Genomic DNA, 19,936 nt, shown 5'->3' with positions numbered 1-19,936 from the left:
TATCAAAGTAGCAAGTACCAAAGGGGAGGAGAAGGATTCAGTTCCAAAGAATATGCTATATTGAAAATTCATACAGCTTTAAAAGAAAATATATATATACATATATACATATATTAACTTTTATAAGCTGTGTTTATTTTAAAGGTAATAGCATTAAATATAACTCATAAGTGAATTTTTAAAAAAAAATCATAGATATTGACCTGTTCTATCTTGTCAGGATTTAAGTACAAAATATCAAATAACTAGACAATATTACCATATTGTGATGATAGATGAAGACTATATTCTTTCCATCAAAAGATGAGCTCTGTTACTTCACCCTCTTGATACTAGGCAGTCAGTGTGACTTGCTTTGATCAAGAAGTTGTGGTGGTATTGGCACAAAAACAGACACATAGACCAATGGAACAGAATAGAAACTCCATAAATGGACCCCCAACTCTATGGTCAACTAATCTTTGACAGGAAAAAAATATATATCCAATGGAAAAGTCTCTTCAATAAGTGGTGCTGGGAAAGTTGGGTAGCCACATGCAGAAGAATGAAATTGGACCATTCTCTTAAACCATATACAAAGATAAACTCTAAATGAATGAAAGACCTCATTGTGAGACAAGAATCCATCAAAATCTTAGAGGAGAACATAGGCAGTAACCTCTTCAACGTTGGCCACAGTAACTTCTTTCAAGACACGTTTCCAAAGGCAAATGAAACAAACGAGCTTTTGGGACTTCATCAAGATAAAAGTTTCTGCACAGCAAAGGAAACAGTCAACAAAACTAAGAGGTAGCCCATGGAATGGGAGAGGATATTTGCAAATGACATTACAAATAAAAAGCTGGTATCCAAGATCTATAAAAAACTTCTCAAACTCAACATTCAAAAAAAACAAATAACCCAGTTAAAAAATGGGCAGAAGACATGAACAGACACTTCTCCAAAGAAGACAAATGTCTAACAGAAACACAGAAAAAAATGCTCAACATCACTAGCCTTCAGGGAAATACAAATCAAAACCACAATGAGATACCACCTTATGCCAGTGAGAATGGCAAAAATTAACAATAACAGCAAAAAAAAATAACAAACAGGAAACAAAAAATGTTGGTGAGGATGTGGAGAAAGGGGAATCTTCTTACACTGTTGGTGGGAATGCAAGCTGGTGCAACCACTTTGGAAAAGAGTAGGAAGTTCCTCAAGATGTTAAGAATAGAGCTACCCTATGACCCAGCAATTACACTACTAGGTATTTACCCCAATGATACAGATGAAGTGATAAGAAGGGGCAGATGTACCCCAATGTTCATAGTAGCCCTGTCTACAAGAGCCAACCTGTGGAAGGAGCTGAGATGCCCTTCAGCAGATGAATGGATAAAGAAGATGTGGTACATATATGCACTGGAATATTACTCAATCACCAGAAAAGATGAACACCCACTATTTGTGTCAACATGGATGGAACTGGAGGGGATTTTTTAAAGTGAAGTTAAGTCAAGCAGAGAAAGATAATTATCATATGGTCTCACTCATATGTGGAACATAACTAGTAGCACAGAGAACCATAGGGAAAGGGAGGGAAATCTGAAGAGGGAGAAATCAGAGAGGGAAAAGAACCATGGGGGACTATGGACCCCAGGAAATAATCTGAGGGTTTCAGAGAGAAGAAGGGTAGAGGGAGGGGGTAACAAGGTGATGGTTATTAAGGAGGGGACGTGCTATGATGAGCACTGGGTGTTATATGTAACTAATAAATCATGGAACACTACATCAAAAAGTAATGATTTACTATACAATGGCTAACTGAACACTAAAAAAAAGTTAAAAAACGAAACAAACAACAACAACAAAAATAAGTTGTGGTAGAAGTGACTTAATAAGAATTCTATTGCCTACATCTTAATTAGCCTCACAACTTCCACTCTCTTATACCCTGGAACCACCATGCTGACATGCCAGTCTAAAGGATAACCAGGCACATGCAGTAGACTTAAGCCACCCAGCTATTCACCACTAATACATAATGGACGTGGGGGTGAGGCTATTTTGAACTATCCAGCTACTGTAATAAGATGAGTGTGGCCATCTGAGTGTTCCCCAATTATGCCCACAAACTGCCCAGATTGCTGAAGCACAAAACTATGGGTAGTAAGTCAATCTTTAATTCTGTTTAACACATCAAATTTTAGGGTGATTTGATTTGCCACAATAGATAACTGGAATACTATTATATGTTAGATGTTTCAAATGACACATATTTCTAATGAAATATAATAGGAATCTTCATTCTGATAGCTCTCTTAAAAGATTTCCATAGTACTGTCTTTTGTAAGTTAAATATTGCAAAACTAAAAATCTTTCAAAAACATTTAAGGTATTGGTAGTGACAATGGATTAAAATAAAAACATGGCACTCAATTGACTTACTGAAAACCAGCCAAAGTTTAATGATTTCTAATAAGTGGAATATTCACAGCCATGCTATAATCACAAGATAGTCTGAGATATAGATAAAACATTTTCAGGGACGAATGTTCCTTCTCATTCCCTCTCAGTTTTCTGTTAAACTTTTAACTCCAACAATTGAAACTGTGCCAAAGAGACATTGTCAAAGTATATAATTTTTCCTCTGTCAAGTTCTATATAAACAACTTTAAAACATAAGCAAATTCCACAAAGATTATACCACTTATTCCCCAATTAGAAATGAGTCTGTTCTCAGATAAGATCATACTACCTGTCTGGAGAAAAATAGAGATCTGCCTTGAGACTATCTAACTCTCTTGGTGTCTAGCTCACATGCTCCATTTCGGAAAAAAGAGATGGAAACAAGAAAATTCTCATGAAAACTGAAGGGAGGCAGGTAATTGTTGAAAGACAAATTATGACTATCTTTCACTAATGGCATCAGTTTTCCAGTCATTGGTTTTTCTGTTTGCATATAGCTTAAACTTTGATAAGAATGACATGCAATATTTTCCATTCAAACAAGTACTTGTGTATTAACTTCTTCACCCTTTTCTGTGCAGATCTAGAAGTGATTAAAGTACAGTCCTTAGATGAAGATCACTCTCGAATAGTTATAAATATCCAATGAGATAGCTAAAGGTTTAAATACCACGGTTTTCTCAAATATACTGAAATGTGCTTACCTGCAGTGTTGGGGAAATCTTTTCCATGGTACCCCAGCTCAGCACCCAGACCTGATCATGAGATTTGTCATAGTGTAATTTAACTGGTACAGGGTCTGTGCTTACTGCCTGTAATAAACGGGAATTGAAAAAAAATGTTTTCAGACTGAAATATTAGTTTAAAACTATGCCAGACATTATGAAAGAACACAAGCGTTTAGATACCAAATTAAAAATTTATGTTGCCAATTTTCTGATTTTTCTAAACCTTGATTTTTCTAATTTGGAAATATGATACTTTACCCAGCGTGTTTTTGCACAATTTTATATAGTGTTATATTCCTTTATTACCTATGCAAATTGGGTGTCTGTGGAGAAGCTATTTAGGAACTTAAGATATATAAATGATTAATATGTATATTTTATTCAATTGTTGAACACAGGTAAGAACTATGTTTATACTATTAGGTTTTTTTTCATTCTAATGCTGGGCATGGGATTTGGCCATCTATAGTGCTAAAATGCCTAAGTCTGATATACAGTGATAACCCTAATGACAGATTACCTAATTTAATTTCCTTAACGAGAAATCTAAAATCACGGAAAGAAATAAATGCATTTTTTAACCATCCTTGATATGGTAAATGTGTTTTTCTGCTACTGTTTATAATATTTAGCATTTACTTAAAACAAAACTTCCAGAAAACAAATTGCTGCCAGGAAGTTATTTCGCTCACCTTAATTTCAAGTTATTTATATTTCAAGCTAATACCTTTTAAAGTAATTTCCTGTAGTAGTTCTTTATGTATATTTTTCTAATTTTATAACATGAAATAAATTGTATTCAATATCACTACCTTTATTCAATATTGAAAGCATTTCTTTCTAAAGAAGCTCTGGTGAATATCCTTAGAGAATTTCCCAAGTCCTAGTTCATAATGCAGTCCTCTTCTCAGTGGGTTAAAGGTAAAGTACATTTGTGGTTGAACATGTGAAGGTTCATATTTTAGCTAAATGTTGGCAACTTAGTCGTACTAAAGTATTTATTTTCAAAAGACTTGCCCTGGATTTTATCTATTTAAATTCACAATACTCTTGGATTACTGAATTAATTATTTAATTTCTGAAAATGCCTACTTAAACATTTCTGTATTAATGTCTTCCCTGACTTTCTTCCTGACTAATAGAGCCATTATGTTGTTTTGGAATCTTGTAGCCAACAACTTTCTCAGGGAAGGCAGCTCACTTGGCAAGCACCAGAGATTTAAGCCTATTCCCCTTTCACAAATGCCAAGTTTCCCAGCCTCTCTAGTAGCTCCCGTGGTCACATGACCTAGACTGTTATACATGATAAGGATTAACACGATGAACGATATCATTTTTGACAATGATACTGTGCCACAGTTTCTCTTTTTTCCTGCTTTTAATACTACCATGTAACAAGATTAAGCCTTCATTTCCAAAGTCATTTTGAGGCCTGAAACAATAAGCTTAAGAAGGAAAAGCCACACAACATTTTAAGGATTTGGCAGGAGAAAAATGAAGGAGAATGAATTCTCTATAACAGCCTTGAGTTGCTGCACAAACCTAGAGTAACTGTCTCTAGACGAAGTTATTTGGGATAATTAAATAGCTTTATTGCTTAAGAAATAGTCTGGTGTTTTGTTAATTGTAATCCAGTGAATGCCAGATGTTTCATTTAAATTCTTCATGTGCTCATTGATAATTTCTTTTTTTTTTCTCATTGATAATTTCAATGTGTATATAGCAAAAGTGCCATCATTAATTATTACACTAATAACAAAGCAATAAGATTCCTTTGATTTTTCATATTTTCGCTTTTATATGTAAAACTTGATCTGTACGTGATTATAACAGTTACCCTATTTTGCATGCAGCTTAAAAAGAAATAATCTCTAGGTCTTTACAATGTTAAAGATAAAATAGTTCAACAACAAAAGCAATAGTAACAAAGACCTCACTGTTATTCTTTTTTTTTTTTTTTAAAGATTTTATTTATTTATTTGACAGAGAGAGATTACAAGTAGGCAGAGAGGCAGGCAGAGAGAGAGAGGAGGAAGCAGGCTCCCCGCTGAGCAGAGAGCCCGATGCGGGACTCGATCCCAGAACCCTGAAATCATGACCTGAGCCGAAGGCAGCGGCTTAACCCACTGAGCCACCCAGGCGCCCCCTCACTGTTATTCAATTGTTAAGAGTCAGTTACACGAAGAGCAAAGAGCTTTAGGTAACTTTAAATATTAAGGAAAAATTTAAATGAAAATTTCCAACTTGCCAGCTCTCATAAGGTTCTTTTCTTTTCCTGGTTCCTCTCCTAAGTATTAACTTCTAGGGCATACCACAGTCCATGATTAAGTTAATATCCACATAAAGCAGGGCAAAAAACGGAAACAGCCTTACCAGGAGTCATCCAGCAGGTGATCAGCAGAGCTGGGATTGGATGATCTGTTTATCCCCAATGTGCAACCTCTCTGAATATGAACCGACATCCTTCCTAGTTGTTAGTTTAATTCCCAACACCGCGTGCATACATTGCCCTCCTATTGTTCCCTCATATATAAGAAATATTCTTTGGACTTTTTCTCTTTTGGAAAGTGGAAGGAATCCAAGGGCCCAAATATATGCAGTATCATCTGTATAAGCAGTACAGACCCAGCCGAGAACCAATGAATGGCGGAATACACCATGCTTGTTTGTTTGTTTTAAGATTTTGTTTACTTATTTGACAGAGGTCACAAGTAGGCAAAGAGGCAGGCAGAGAGAGAGGGAGAAGCAGGCTCCCTGCGGTGCAGAGAGCCCAGTGCGGGGCTTGATCTCAGGACCCTGGGAATCATGACCTGAGCTGAAGGCAGAGGCTTTAACCCACTGAGCCACCCAGGTGCCCCGAAGAATACAGTATGCTTACTAGCATGCATTCTGAAGCGGACTGTGAATTTTAGGGTCCTCACTTAAGTGAAAAAAAAAAAAAAGTAAAATAACAAAAATAAAGTAAAATAACATAAAATAACAATACCTCAGGAAGTTACTAAGATTTTCTGTGGTGCACCATGGAAATACTACTATTACTGTCAGAAAAGCTAATTGAACTAGAGGTATTTCACGACAATAGCCTCATAGTGTTTTAAAGTTTGGAGATGCAGCACCTTTATTTAGCAAATGAAGAATCTGAGATTTAGAAAGTAAATAAACACAGTCTCTAATTCCTTAAAGAATTAGAGGCTAGAGGGTGGAAGAACTTAAAATAGCTAGATGCCTAGTCACAAAATAAAAATAAGGACCAAATGCCCAGAAAGTGCAAAGGAAAAAGTACAAACCTGGAAGAAGGATAAGGGGAGGAGGTGATGCTTTGATTGAGCTTTTAAGTATGAATATTTTTATAAATGGGAAGACAGAGACTATTTTTTAAAGTTAACTGATGAGAATATGTTTCAGGAGATGTCAAAAAGCAGTCCATGAACAACTGCCTTCAAATAATTAAGATAAACGTATTTGAAAGAGAAATATATCAATTTTCAAAACAGTGTCCGATTTTGAAAAATATATGCTCAGTGATCTCCAAAACGTTTGAACATTTTTGTCTCTCAGCATTTCAGAGGTTTGGTATTAAATTCAATATATTTTGGTTTTGGGTTATAATAGTTCACCAGAACTGAAAAAAGATATGCAGATCAAAAATGAAGAAAAATACATCTGACATACTTTATTTGGAAAATGTTTAACTCTTAGGGAAAAAAAAATCTGTTTACAACTTTTCAAGTGTGGAGATATAACACATTTTACTGAGGGAACATTAACATAGTTTTCAGAAACAAGATCATGTAACAAAGACAGAAATATTTCCAAACAACCATCTTCAGGATAATCTTGCCATACCAATCTTCAGCCAAAAAACAGATATTTTCCTACTTATATTGTCAACTTTTGAAAGGAATAAATTGCACGTATTGGATTTCACAAAATACCTGCTAGTACACTCTGGAAATTACTTTAAATGATGAGTAAGCTTAAAAGCCATTAGCTTTTGTAAAAGAGAAAGACACTATATTTGATACATAAAATATTATTTTTCTTGCCACAATTAATCCTGTCTCTGTGTTATACGTAGTTTAAGTATTTCTCCACATTTTATGAAAGGCATTGTAAAGATTCTCTTATCCTTGACTGCCCTCTCTCTCCCATGCCTCACATTCTCAGGAAACCGAGTTCTATCTGCCCTCTAAATACTGACCTCGGCAGTACCTTACCTGATACCATCAAGAACAGAGCCTCTATCCTCTCAACTCTCATCACATGGTTTCTAACTTTTAACTTTTTATATACTCACCACCTTTCTCAACAGATTTGTTAAAATGATTTTTATTTTTTGGTAAGCATTAGACAGATCATAATACTAATCTTCTCAAAGCACTACAGCGTCTTCTCATTTCCCTCAGAGTAAAGACAGAGGTCCTTCGAATGACTACCACACCCTGGCTGACTTGCCCCTTCTGTCTTCTTTCTCTGATCCCTTCACCTGCCACTCCAGGGGAGGGGCTCTGAGCCCCCTGCTGCTCATCCAGCATGCCAGCCACACTTCTGCTTTTCGGAGGGCTTTCCCTTGAACGGTCTTCCCCTAGACAGCCCAGTGTCTGCTTCCTCAACGTGTTCACTGCTCAGAACTCCTGCTCCCAGTGAGGCCAGTCTGATATCCTGCTTAATGCTGTAACCAGCCTTTGCTTGGTACACATCTTCTCATCCTTCTTTTTCCTAATTCCACCTGGTCTTACATCACTGTTTTACCTTTTCTAAAGCACTTACCATCTGACCACATATTATAATTTGCATGTTTAGTATTCCTATTTTTCATTGTCTATCTTCATCTAATGGATTCTAGGTTCCAAGAAAGCAGCTTTTTTCCTGCTTGTTTAAGTCAATAATACAACCTACACACTTAGAACAATACCTTTTAAATAGCAGTATTCAACATACAACTAATGGGACTTTAAATATACATGACTGGGAAAAGCAAGTTGCAAAATTAAACAGTGTTCCAAAACTTATTATTATTAAGAACATCATTATTATTTTATTTAAGAAAGATAATTATACTCTGTACCATGCTTATTATGAACAGAGAAGTTTTTTTAATGTTTTACAAATAAAAATTATTTTAATTTAATCTTTGTAACAACTTTTGTGTTGAGGTATGCAGTACTGTTATCTCCTTTGTAAAGATAAAAGTGAAGTAAAGTACCAATATTGATCCCCTCTTATTGTAAAACTCCTACTTTCATCTTCAGGTGCCCTCCTGTCCATTGAGCATTACATCAGCATTCAACATACAGTTAATGTAGGATTACCATGTTGGTCCATATATTAAGAGATTATAAAGTGTAACGTGATTTTTTAAAGATAAAAACACATATTAATGACATCCTAGTATTTCTTTCTCACAAGTCCGCATCTTTCATTCCATTTTGGAGACCACTAGTGTACATAGTTTTTTGTTTTGTTTTGTCTTGTTTTGTTTTTCCCTACAGCCACCAACCATTTATCAAGAAGAAATGATATAAATTGAATAACAACATTCAAGAATATGGGATTATAAGAAAATATTCCATATATATTTATCTTCCACCCCAGAATTAACCTATATAGATTGCTCATCTCTTACTTTGCATAGATTTGTATTTAACTACTGATATTACTTTGTTAGGAAACTTGTTTTCAGACTTTGCCTTGAGAAGCCTATAGAAATGAGATTTATCTGTAGCAGGTGATTCAAATTCCAGCCATAATAGAACAAACAGAATCAGTTTGGATCTATCGAATGACTCCATAAGATTTGTTTAAATTAAGGATTCTGATACTATAGGTTGGAAATTTCTCTCCAGTATCATAAACACTATGGTTTTCTGTACACAGTGGGATTTGCTTGGCCTGATGATATTCAGATAATTAAGCCACATTCTTACTTTCAAAAATGAATTGATCTGTTAAACACTTTAAGAAATATCTTTCAAATTACAATGTGTTGTTATTATAATTAATAAATAGTAGTGATCTACATATTCAGGTCTGAAAATGCATTTCTTAACTTCTATATAAGAACCATTTTTGGAGTGTTATATTGTCATGTTGAATTAACGTCTTCTATTCCTTCCTTAAAATACACTATATAATGTAATAATAAAAAAGGTCTTATTTGTAGCTTTGTAAAGATATCAATAAAATGTTTTTATTTAATATTTTAAAACATTGCTTGAGCATATAATTTACATATATTGTAAGGGTTTTTTTTTTCTTTTTGTCAATCCACAAATCTTAACTCCTTCATAATCCCCAACTACCCAGTATTAAACAAATTTATCAGTGTTTCTTGAGAAGATGAGACAAATAGAAAAATTTAAACTATACACTATAATGACCATGGACCAGTTGCATCTGGTACTGATAATCTATAAACATCTATACTGATAATAGCAACAAAGATAAACAAAACTTGGGGTTTGGTCTTAACAAGAAGGAACAGTGAAGCACAGCTTGTTTATCAGCCTGACAAGGAGAGTACCAGCTGGCTAATTAAGTGAACCTAATTTAAACTAATGATGTCGATTCTCAAGATAATGTGCTAATGGCTGGAGGAGACTGCTCCTGACACTTAAGAATACTCCCGAGGTGTCACAAGCCGCTTTGGCATCCAAGCAGAACCCGATTTTACTCCATAGAAGACAAAATGAGGTCAGTTGTTTACTAGTCAGTCTTTAATACAGCCAAATATCACCTGCCTGCCACTCTGACAAAAATTCCACAGGAAGAAAGGCAATACGCATTTGATGGCTAAAGCGATAGCAATCTTAACGATTCCATTAAAACATTGTGACCTTTTATATTTTAAGCTGCAGATGAAAATATAAAAATGGTATCGTTGCATCCACTGAAAACAAATGTAGTCTAATGGTAATATTTTATCATGAATTTTCTAAAATATTGTCAAGATTTCAAGAAAATATTTGTCATTTTAATAATAAAATGTAACAAAGCTGTTCCAAATCTTTAAATTTTTAACCTTCAATGCACATTTACTGCCAATCCACACAGTCTTTCGCATGTATTGTTTTGCATGTATTTGCATGAAAAAGAAGTAGTAAGAAATATGATTTCTTAGATAAGGTCGGTATAAAACACTAGGGATCTACTTTAATTAGATTGAAAAATAAAGCTTGAAAGATCAAAGTTAAATAATAGTAGTGTTCTTTTTTGTCTCTTTTCTTTTTTTTTTTCTTCAAGATTGATTTTGGACTTCATTGTTTTGTTTCTTTTCTGTATCTACACCAGAGAAAATTCCATGGCATTTTCTATCATGTTTGGGAGAAGGTTAACTAAATTTCTGTTATAGTTAATATTCTTAGCTGTTTCTGTATAATACACTCAGGTTTGAAAGAAAGAAGTAAATGCCTACAGCACACAATCAGGAAGTATAACTTACTTGGATGCAAAAAAGATTGACTTAAACTTAGCCTCAGTTGAGAAAAGTGGTCAAGTTGAGAAAGAATGTTTAACTTTTTATAAAATTAACTTTGTACTTGGCAATTGACTTTGAGTGTGCTCTGTCCTTGCAGATAAATATAGCTGTATTCATTTTTTAAAAGATTTTATTTATTTATTTGACAGAGAGATCAAAAGTAGGCAGAGAGGCAGGCAGAGAGAGAGGGGGAGGCAGGCTCCCTGTTGACCCAATACGGGTCTCCATACAGGGCTCAATGGCAGGACCCTGAGACCATGACCTGAGCCAAAGGCAGAGGCTTAACCCACTGAACCACCCAGGCACCCCAATAAGTACAGCTTTAAATCACAAAGTTGTTGTTGTTTCAATATAGTCTTTTAAGTAGCTAGAAATGTTCTTTCTTTAAATAGTTTTAAAACTTGAACTTCTTGGATTGTTAATTTATAAAACAGAGGGTTCAATATCTAAATCTGCAAAATCTATAATGCTGTTTTTAAATTGGGAAAACCTTGAGGGAATTTACAATTCTAAGAAATGAGGTATTTTCAAGTATGAAAATAGAACCACTAGGATATTTATAATTCACCTTCAAGCGTGTACTTTTGAGGACTGAAATTCACAGATTCTAAGTTATGTTAAGACAAATATAAGGCAGTGTTCTTTCACCCAGCAGGTAAGTAGACACATGGAATTCATTATCTAAAGAGCTCACAAACTGAAATTATACATGGCTTTGAAAGTGAAAACTTAAACAAATTAAAGCCTAGAAAATTTTAGTTTTTTAAAAAGACAATCTTTTGTGGTATAGATCTAAAATTTTAGGTTGATATTTACAGTCAGTAATAGATTTCAAGAACTAGTATTCCTATCAGTAAGAACAGGAAACTGATTCTACCCAGTATGGAAATTTTCATTTTATAAACAATGGTGATCTCTGCATTTCTACAGAACAGATTGTTGCAGAATGTCCCAAATCGCTGCAGCTGCACTTTCACTTCCCTTCTTTCCAGTAAGGTATTCAGTAGCCCCTATGATTCAAAACCGTTTCTTTTTATTGAGAGAAGCATAATATTCAACTCCATCACACATCTAGCCAGAGCTGTGCAAGTAACCCCATGACACTCTGCCTTTTTGTGCCATGGTTTAAGTTCTCACATTTTTCTGACAATAGGAACAAATCTAGTACGTTATTCTTGGTTTCCACTGTTCTCCAAATAGAAGGAGGCCATAAGAAGTGAGACAATAGGCTGATAAATGGTGGTGTGGGGCAAGATGCATGAAGAGAAGCTTTAGATTTGTCTTTGGTAATAGAAAATCTGAGAATATACAGAGGCTCTAGCCAGAACAGGTCGAGTGAGTAAAGCAGGAAATCAGTACCATGTCAGCTTTCACCTCTAAACCCATCTGGGGCAGAATATTTTTTTGTTGTTTTATTTTAGAACTCTCAAATCAAGATTGTTTTTTTATTCCTATTTTGGTTACATGATATTAACATCTTTTCCCTTTAATTTGTTCTTTCCCATTTTGCTTTTAAAATTCAATACCATAGGGGCACCTGGATGGCTCAGTGGGTTAAAGCCTCTGCCTTCAGCTCAGGTCATGATCCCAGGGTCCTGGGATCAAGCCCCGCATTGGCTCCTGCTTGCAGGAAGCCTGCCTCCCCCGCTCTCTCTGCCTGCCTCTCTGCCTACTTGTGATCTCTGTCTGTCAAATAAATAAATAAAATCTTTAAAAAAAAATTCAATACCATTATTTTTTACCTTAATACTTTCTTAGTTTCTTTTACTCTAGGAGTGTGGTTATATACTTTTACTCAATTCTAATAGTGTTAATCATGACTTTTGTCCTTATTTTTTGCAAAAAATTCCCAGCTTCCTTTTGATTGTTCTACTAGATTTTAAGAATTTTAATTTTTAGTTTTTTCAATAACTTAATTTTTACCTTTATATATTAATTCCTTTGTGTTTCTATATACGTATCCTTATACTTTCCTTCTTACATTCAGATTATTCTCCTTTTCTTCAGCTAAGTTCTAAAATTATCTGGTTAAATTAATCTATTACTTTTTTTTCATTAAGGAGCAAAATTCCCTAACACACAGCCTTATCTGGATTCAACATATTTAATCATGATTATCAATATTACTTGATATTGATATTAATATTTTGCATTTATATGGGTGTTACTAATAATTAGCTTAACATTGTGTCAGAGAATCGGTATGAAGTAACTTTCATTACTATTTCTTGCAACTTCCTTTATAGACTATTATTTATCAGTAGTAGCTGATTCTATAAAGTACCCGCTAATGCTGAGTTTCTGAATACTGACCCATTGCTCCTAGGGGAAATACATACTTAGGTTCCTTTGAGCCTCTGGTCTCAAGATTTTTATCAACTGATCAATAGATAACTTTGTTTCATATGTGTTTCTGTTCAAAGACACTTTATTTAATATATATTGTTCATTAATTAACATTGAACTTGTAGCCAAATAACACTAGGACTCGGGGCTGAATGAAACTTACCATTACGTACATCACAGCCTTCTTGCACAGGCATTTCAACACTGTGCTTAGGAGTCATTTTAAGCAACAGAGTTTCTAACAAAAGCACAAAAATGCAAAACACATAGTACTAAAAAGTCCATGAAAAAGACACTTGTTTACAGTATAAAAACTGACACAAGAATGCAGAGTCTCTTTTTATTCAATTTCAGCTAGAAACGTGTGTGTTGGGTGACAAATTTTTAACCATTCTGTTCATGTCCTTGCATGACCACAAAAACCCCATGAGTATTGATTTTATGCTTTTAAATAAATTTAGGTGAATTTTCAAATGAGAATCAACAAATAATTAACTGTAATTGATTTATCTCCAGCAAAGAAAGAATCACACTACACCTACATTTAAACAAAATGATCTTATGATTATAATGTAGAGCAAAGTAGCCAGATACAAAAAGTGAATGCTATATATTTCCACTGATGTAATATTTAAAATCAGTCAATGTTTATTTATGGTAGCATAAATATACATTATGATTATCTATGAATAGTTAAGGACTAGAAGGAGTAATAAAACATCATTATTATTTTAATAATAAGATCCTAAGAAGAACTTATTTGGACTGAGGCCCAAGATTTTGTCTAAAAATACTCCATAATGATTATATCATAAACATGATTTTTAAAAATATTTTAGCATTAGGGTTACATTCCCTGGTATTTCATAGCAATTAGAGGCAAATCAAAAAATAAAATAATTTATGTGACTTTTACATTTCATTATCAGTATTTTCTATTAATTTTAATTTTTAAATTAATTTTAAATTTTATACTGTTGTCTGAAGATGGAAAGGATATGAAGATAAATGATATTAGTTTTTCTCGCTTTTGAGTATCTAGTAGGTAATACATAATTAGCATAGATTTCTAGTTTGAAAACAAAATTTAAAGACCAATTTGATTATTTCTGAAACATACTTCTAATTTTAACCTGCTGGCTATAGAGTCTAAATAATTCTAAACTGAATGCCTATAATTTGATCGCCTATGTTATAGCTGAAATCAAGATCAAATTAACTTGGTCAAAATCCAGAAGTCTCAGACAAAAGAGGTGAAATACACAGAAAAATATATATTCTCAAGGTGGATACTGAACCATCAGACTGGATATATATGTAAACCATGCAACCCTAGAGGCCTTAGAGAAGTTTTCTAGTAGAACAGTTACTGATCATTTTCCTCATGATTATACCAGTCACTCTCTTATTAGAAATTTAAACATTAGACTAAATATCCACTGTAAATTTGTAAAACCGGAGATAACAGAGTTTTTTGGTAGAAACACTTTTCACTCTTTTATTTGCCATACCAAACATATCCATAGTAGGCAATTAATAAGTATACAAAGAGTGGATGGATAGATAGATGGATGATTGCATGATATCATGTGAAGCTATGAAGGACTCTTAGAATGAAAAGCCCTAACTTTGAACTTATTGCCCCTTTTTGTAGTTCTAGTCAGGAGTCATTAGAGGAGTTACTTCAATATTTGATTTCAAACCAATATAAATGAAAAATATAAGGACAAATATAAGGAATGGTTAGTTTCTAGTGTCTCTCAGAAACTTTGATAGTAAGTAGATGTAAATCACTTCTATATGCCAAGATGTGCTATAATTTTTTTGCTATAAATGTTTTATATGCATGAAGTTAATTCTAAATACAACTTTATGAGATATTTACAATTATTAATCCCATTTAGTGGATTATGCATATCTAATAAAGCTGTTTTAAATTTGTTTCCTCTGATCTGAGAAGCAAGAGATTATAGTAAGAGTCAAGGGCCCAGTTACTATAGCCATGTCACCTAGAAGCAAACCCCATACCATCCCTGGCTGTTGTGCAATGGAGTACAAATAGACTGCCAAAGTTAAACAACTTTGGAAAGAACTGGAAATGAAACATTTGGAGAGTCAAACCAGAATTTTTTTCTATAACCATTACCATGACAATGTTTACTTGGATTTTTTTTTTCTCTGTCATTGACCTATATACATATTCCTTGTTTTACTACTATAGTAAAACCTACTAAATTATTATTATCTAACAGTCTACTATTATCTTGGCTTTTGTTAAGAATCAAGTAAGGAAGAAATAATACTGTTTCTGGAATGGTAACTAGGAACACCTTAATTAGTGTCTGACTGGAACTTTCCTGGCTCTAACAGAAAAAACAAATCTGAGGTTGATTTTTGTGGAACTAATCATGTTACTATTATGATGTGTTTATGGAATCTAATTTTTGAAAATAAGAAAAATTATTTTTAATTCATTAAACTCAAGCAACAGACTAAGAGGAAAGTTTGCAGAAAATGCATACATTATCCAGTTATCCAAGTAATAAAACAAATTATCAATGACAATCAGATGGCAGTGTACAAGTTACCTGGTAAAGAATTGCAAAAAAATAAATAATTTTTTAAAAATCACCTTCAAAAGTAGGGATCACTCATACCTGAACAACTTTTTGGGACTGCACATCAACAATGAGGACTCTGTCCAGAGTTGGCTGTGCAACATAAATGAACTTGTCTTTGACATTAACAGCTGAGGCCCACACACACCTCTGAACTTCATCTTCTTTAGCTTTGGGACAGACTTCATCCTATAATTTGGAAAACAGGGGAAAAAGTGAGTATTTTAAATTAAGATGGATATGGCATATTAGAAGCAAAATTAATGTTTGATGCTTTATTACTTTCAACATCAAAATTAAATATATATATATACACATATATATGTGTGTGTGTGTATATATATATATATGCTTTATTACTTTCAACATCAAAATTAAAAAAATATATATATACACATATATATATGTGTGTGTGTGTATATATATATACACACACACACAGAGTTAGTGTGTGTACTAAATTAAACAATCCCCTTAAATATAAATCAATGGAAATAACCCTTTGATATAAATTTCATCAGGCTCTTAATTACTTATTTCTAATAGGATATAGCCTTTTCATATGTTACTATCTTGTTCATAACTCAGTAACTTCAGAAATATATATAAATTCAAAGTTTTCTCTCAAATCCTCCAATCTCAAGCTTCTTTACCAGACATTAAATGTCACACTGGAGTATATTTAGAGGTTATCACATTAGCGGCTGGCCCCATGCCCTGTCCTTGATCTTTTCAAAAGCTACCAAATCTACCAGAAGTGATTGAAAGCTTTCTAATCTGTGGAGAATCAGAAGCTTCGAAAAATTATAAAAAGGTAGTTATTCAGAAGGCTTATTTTATTTTTCAATTTTTATCAAGGTCAAATTTTACAAAATCTTTTAATATGTCCAAGCATATTATTATTCTACTCCTTCACCCATAACTGTTTTCTGGTTGAATATTATATTGTTTGTGCCGGACTCTCATAAATGAGACAAAAACAAAAACAAAACACACACACACATAAAAACTTTTATTCCCTCCTATCCTGAATTTTGTTAATAAGTGAATGTTGAAGGGATGTATAGGCCCAGTGATCTGTGATGGTAGACACATCACAAATGGAAGAAACATCATTTAGCCCATTATTTTTCTTTCAGGTTTTTCTTTTATTCACTGATCTTTTTGTTTTGTAATTTTCTCACTTTACCTATAGTTAGAAAACCACTAAGAAGAAAGATTTGTTGATCTAAACATAAAATATGTGTGTAATGATTCTAGTGTTTCATTTGTCTTATGATTTAGGTATGATCACTGATTACTAATATCTAATTTATTGATTTGTATATTCCAGTTAGTAACTGTTAAATTAGAACACTCTCCTTCTCTAATTCAAATAAAAACATTTCTTTTCAGCAGAGATTCCATTCACCATTTGTATTTAATAATCACGAGTTACAATTAACAAAGCTTACATAATCAACACCACTAAGCATTTCTTTTAAAGATAATACTGACAGCAAATCACATTTTACATATAGTAATTAAAATGGATATACCATAATAACACCTTTGGAAGGAGCACAAACATAGTAGGTGGTTTTTCTCTTTGCTTAAAGTTTAGAAAATAATATAAAAACCAGAGCACTTTGAAATGAAAGCTCAACGTGTGGTCTGCTGTTTTCGTTCTCCAAATTTCAGATATGATTCAGGGAGAATCTGGAGTGTCCACTGATTTTTAAGAGTCAATCCAGAAGTTGCCATGCACTGTCAAAACACCCGGAACATATGATAGGGTCTTCCTTTAAACAGTACATGTTATTCCCAGGCTTCCAGAACATAACCAAACAAATTAAAAACTAAACATCTAATGCATGATTCTGGTAGTTCTGGAGGTAGAGAATTAACTCCACTACATGGGATGTACCACTATCATTTTTAAATGATTACCAGTGGGGTCATCCTGATTCATGTCCACAGCACCCTCAAGCAGGCTCACAAATCTGAACTCTGTCCTCAGCACATGCACAAAACAGTTTCACTCATCAATTCACTGAAACATTACTTTCTATACCAAACATATTGCTTCAGAAGTATATTAAATATCTTTGGCAAGAGCCTAATTTGTGAGAATTTAGCACAATATAAAATATGTACTTCAGAGGCATGAATATGTGGGGAAAAAAAAAAGTGGGATCTAACGTTGATGAAAGGCTCTGAACACAGGGAAATTGTTTATAAATTCTTTGCTGTTGTGTAAAAGCTACCAACAAAATCTGCCAAAATAATAGGAAGTGTGAGTGACCTGACACATAACTGTCAGCGAAACAACTGCTGAACCAGGAGCAATTTCCACCCCTTTGTTTGCTACAAAACTATTCAACAGTAAAATAAACTGCTCTGCTGGGAATTATTTCCTATTTGTATGCTGTCTCTGTAAGATGTCCCTGATCAGCCTCACAATCATTTTTACAAAGCCATTAAAAGTTTCCTGACAGCCACCCTGAGTTTTCTTTGCTTCACTTTATGCCATTATTTCTGATTATAGTCTATTAGGTTCCATTTTACAACGGCACTTTTATTTTTTCAGATCACATAGATTAATATTTACTTCTATGGATCGGAATTTTAGAGGAATATTTTTCACATGCATTAGGCATTTAATGAGATAAAAGATGAGCTCAAAAAAAACAAATATGCAAAATAAAATTAAGATAATACATACTGATGAGGGAAATTGTGAGGAATTATATCAAGAAGTTTAATTAAATCACTTTTTATAGAAATGTGTACCACAATTTAGAGTAAAAAGAATTAATAAGATATTAAAACTAATAAGGGTAAGAGTCAATAAGAAAAAGAAAATTCTAGTTCATAGTTAGAAATTATCTATCTCCCTTTAAGTAATTTCCATATTTAATTACATCCTGTGTATACATTATCTCTTTCCAAAATTTTAAAGGCAAACAAGATGTTTCTAGTGATGATATTAATTTGGATTTAATATTTAAAACAATGCTGATGATACCTGATTGTTAAAAATAAGTAGGTCAGTTAGGTGGATGTATGCATTTATCTTCTATAGGACTTTGCCATTTTTATTTATTGTATTGATAGACTATTAAAAACACATTTCCCAGGATGCTTGGGTGGCTCAGTCCATTGAGCCTCCAGCTCTTGGTTTCAGCTCAAGTCATGATCTCCAGGTGGTGGGACTGAGCTCCAAGTTGGACTCACACTTAGTGGGGAGTTTGCTTGAGAAGATTCTCTCCCTTTGCCCTTCCCCTCATTCAATCTCTCTCTCTCTCTCCTCCAAATAAAGAAATAAAAAAAATCTTTTAAAAAAATGCATTTCCCTCAAATCTCCAAATTCCCATCTCTCTGTCCTCTTCTTCCCCATAGTCTCTCTTTCAGCACGTATTCTGTCATTCATGTCGGGGACAAATGTTATTTGTCACAAGCACCTCCATTTTCCTTGCATCCAACTCAGTAAGTTTCTATCATTATCCCCTCCTCTCAACCTTCTCTCCAATCATAGATTTGTCCACTGTCCTTTGCCTTCAGAAAGATCTGTTCTGTATTTAATTTGTCATTGCAGTCACATCCAATGTCAACATTCCCTTGCAATTTAAGAAGAAAGAATAACAAAACATTACTTGGATTTATCTTCTTTCCCTTCCAATCATCCAATTCTCTTCAGACACTAAACAAGCTGTCTAGAAATTTACCTCCATTTCCTGACCTTTCAGTCTAAATTGTTCATTCTTCAAATAGCTTTCATCATCCTCTCTCTTTCAAAACAGGAGAGATCACCAATGGCCTCAGAATTTCCAATCATTAGTCTTTACTTCTTGTTGGGAAGCACTTATTGAGTATTTTCTATGTGAAAGATAGTGTGAAAATTATATTTGGAAATAAAACTATGAATATACAAGAATGCCTGCTCTCACGTTGCTTATAGTTTCTGATGAATTTGGCTATTCAGACATTTATTCTTCCTAAAATATTCTTTCATTTTTGCAAGGTAAAAATCAGCAAACAATGGCCCCAGGCCAAATTCATACCATTGCCTTTTCTGGTACATGGCCCAAAAACTGAGAACGTTTTTTACATTTCTTAATGGTCAGAACAAAAATCAAAGGACTACTACTCTGTGACATGTAACAATTATATGGAATTCAATTCAAATTTACATAAAGGTTTATTGGAACAAAGCCAAATCCATTGACTTAAATATTGTCTATGACCACTTTCATGCTATAATGGCAGATAAAGATCCTGTGGACTGCAAAGCTTAAGATATTTACTATCTGAACCTTTGCAGAATAAAATGTTGTTGA

General features: G+C 33.6%; 1 protein-coding gene across 4 annotated transcripts in view; it reads right to left on the bottom strand.

Moving 5' to 3' along the window:
* FSTL5 (follistatin like 5) overlaps positions 1–19,936 on the bottom strand; it is a 761,141-nt gene that overhangs the window by 67,143 nt on the left and 674,062 nt on the right. For all 4 annotated transcript variants that reach the window (XM_032332636.1, XM_032332637.1, XM_032332635.1 and 1 more), the window contains 2 exons: positions 15,657–15,806; positions 3,153–3,260 (listed from right to left, as the gene is read on the bottom strand). In XM_032332636.1, the coding sequence (XP_032188527.1) occupies positions 3,153–3,260; positions 15,657–15,806 (258 nt within the window). The remainder of the gene's footprint in view (positions 1–3,152; positions 3,261–15,656; positions 15,807–19,936) is intronic.

This window comes from Mustela erminea, chromosome 2 (assembly GCF_009829155.1).
Source record: "Mustela erminea isolate mMusErm1 chromosome 2, mMusErm1.Pri, whole genome shotgun sequence".
Taxonomy (NCBI): domain Eukaryota; kingdom Metazoa; phylum Chordata; class Mammalia; order Carnivora; family Mustelidae; genus Mustela; species Mustela erminea.
The sequence above is the reverse complement of the archived record's forward strand: the minus strand, read 5'-3'. Positions and strand labels throughout refer to the sequence as shown.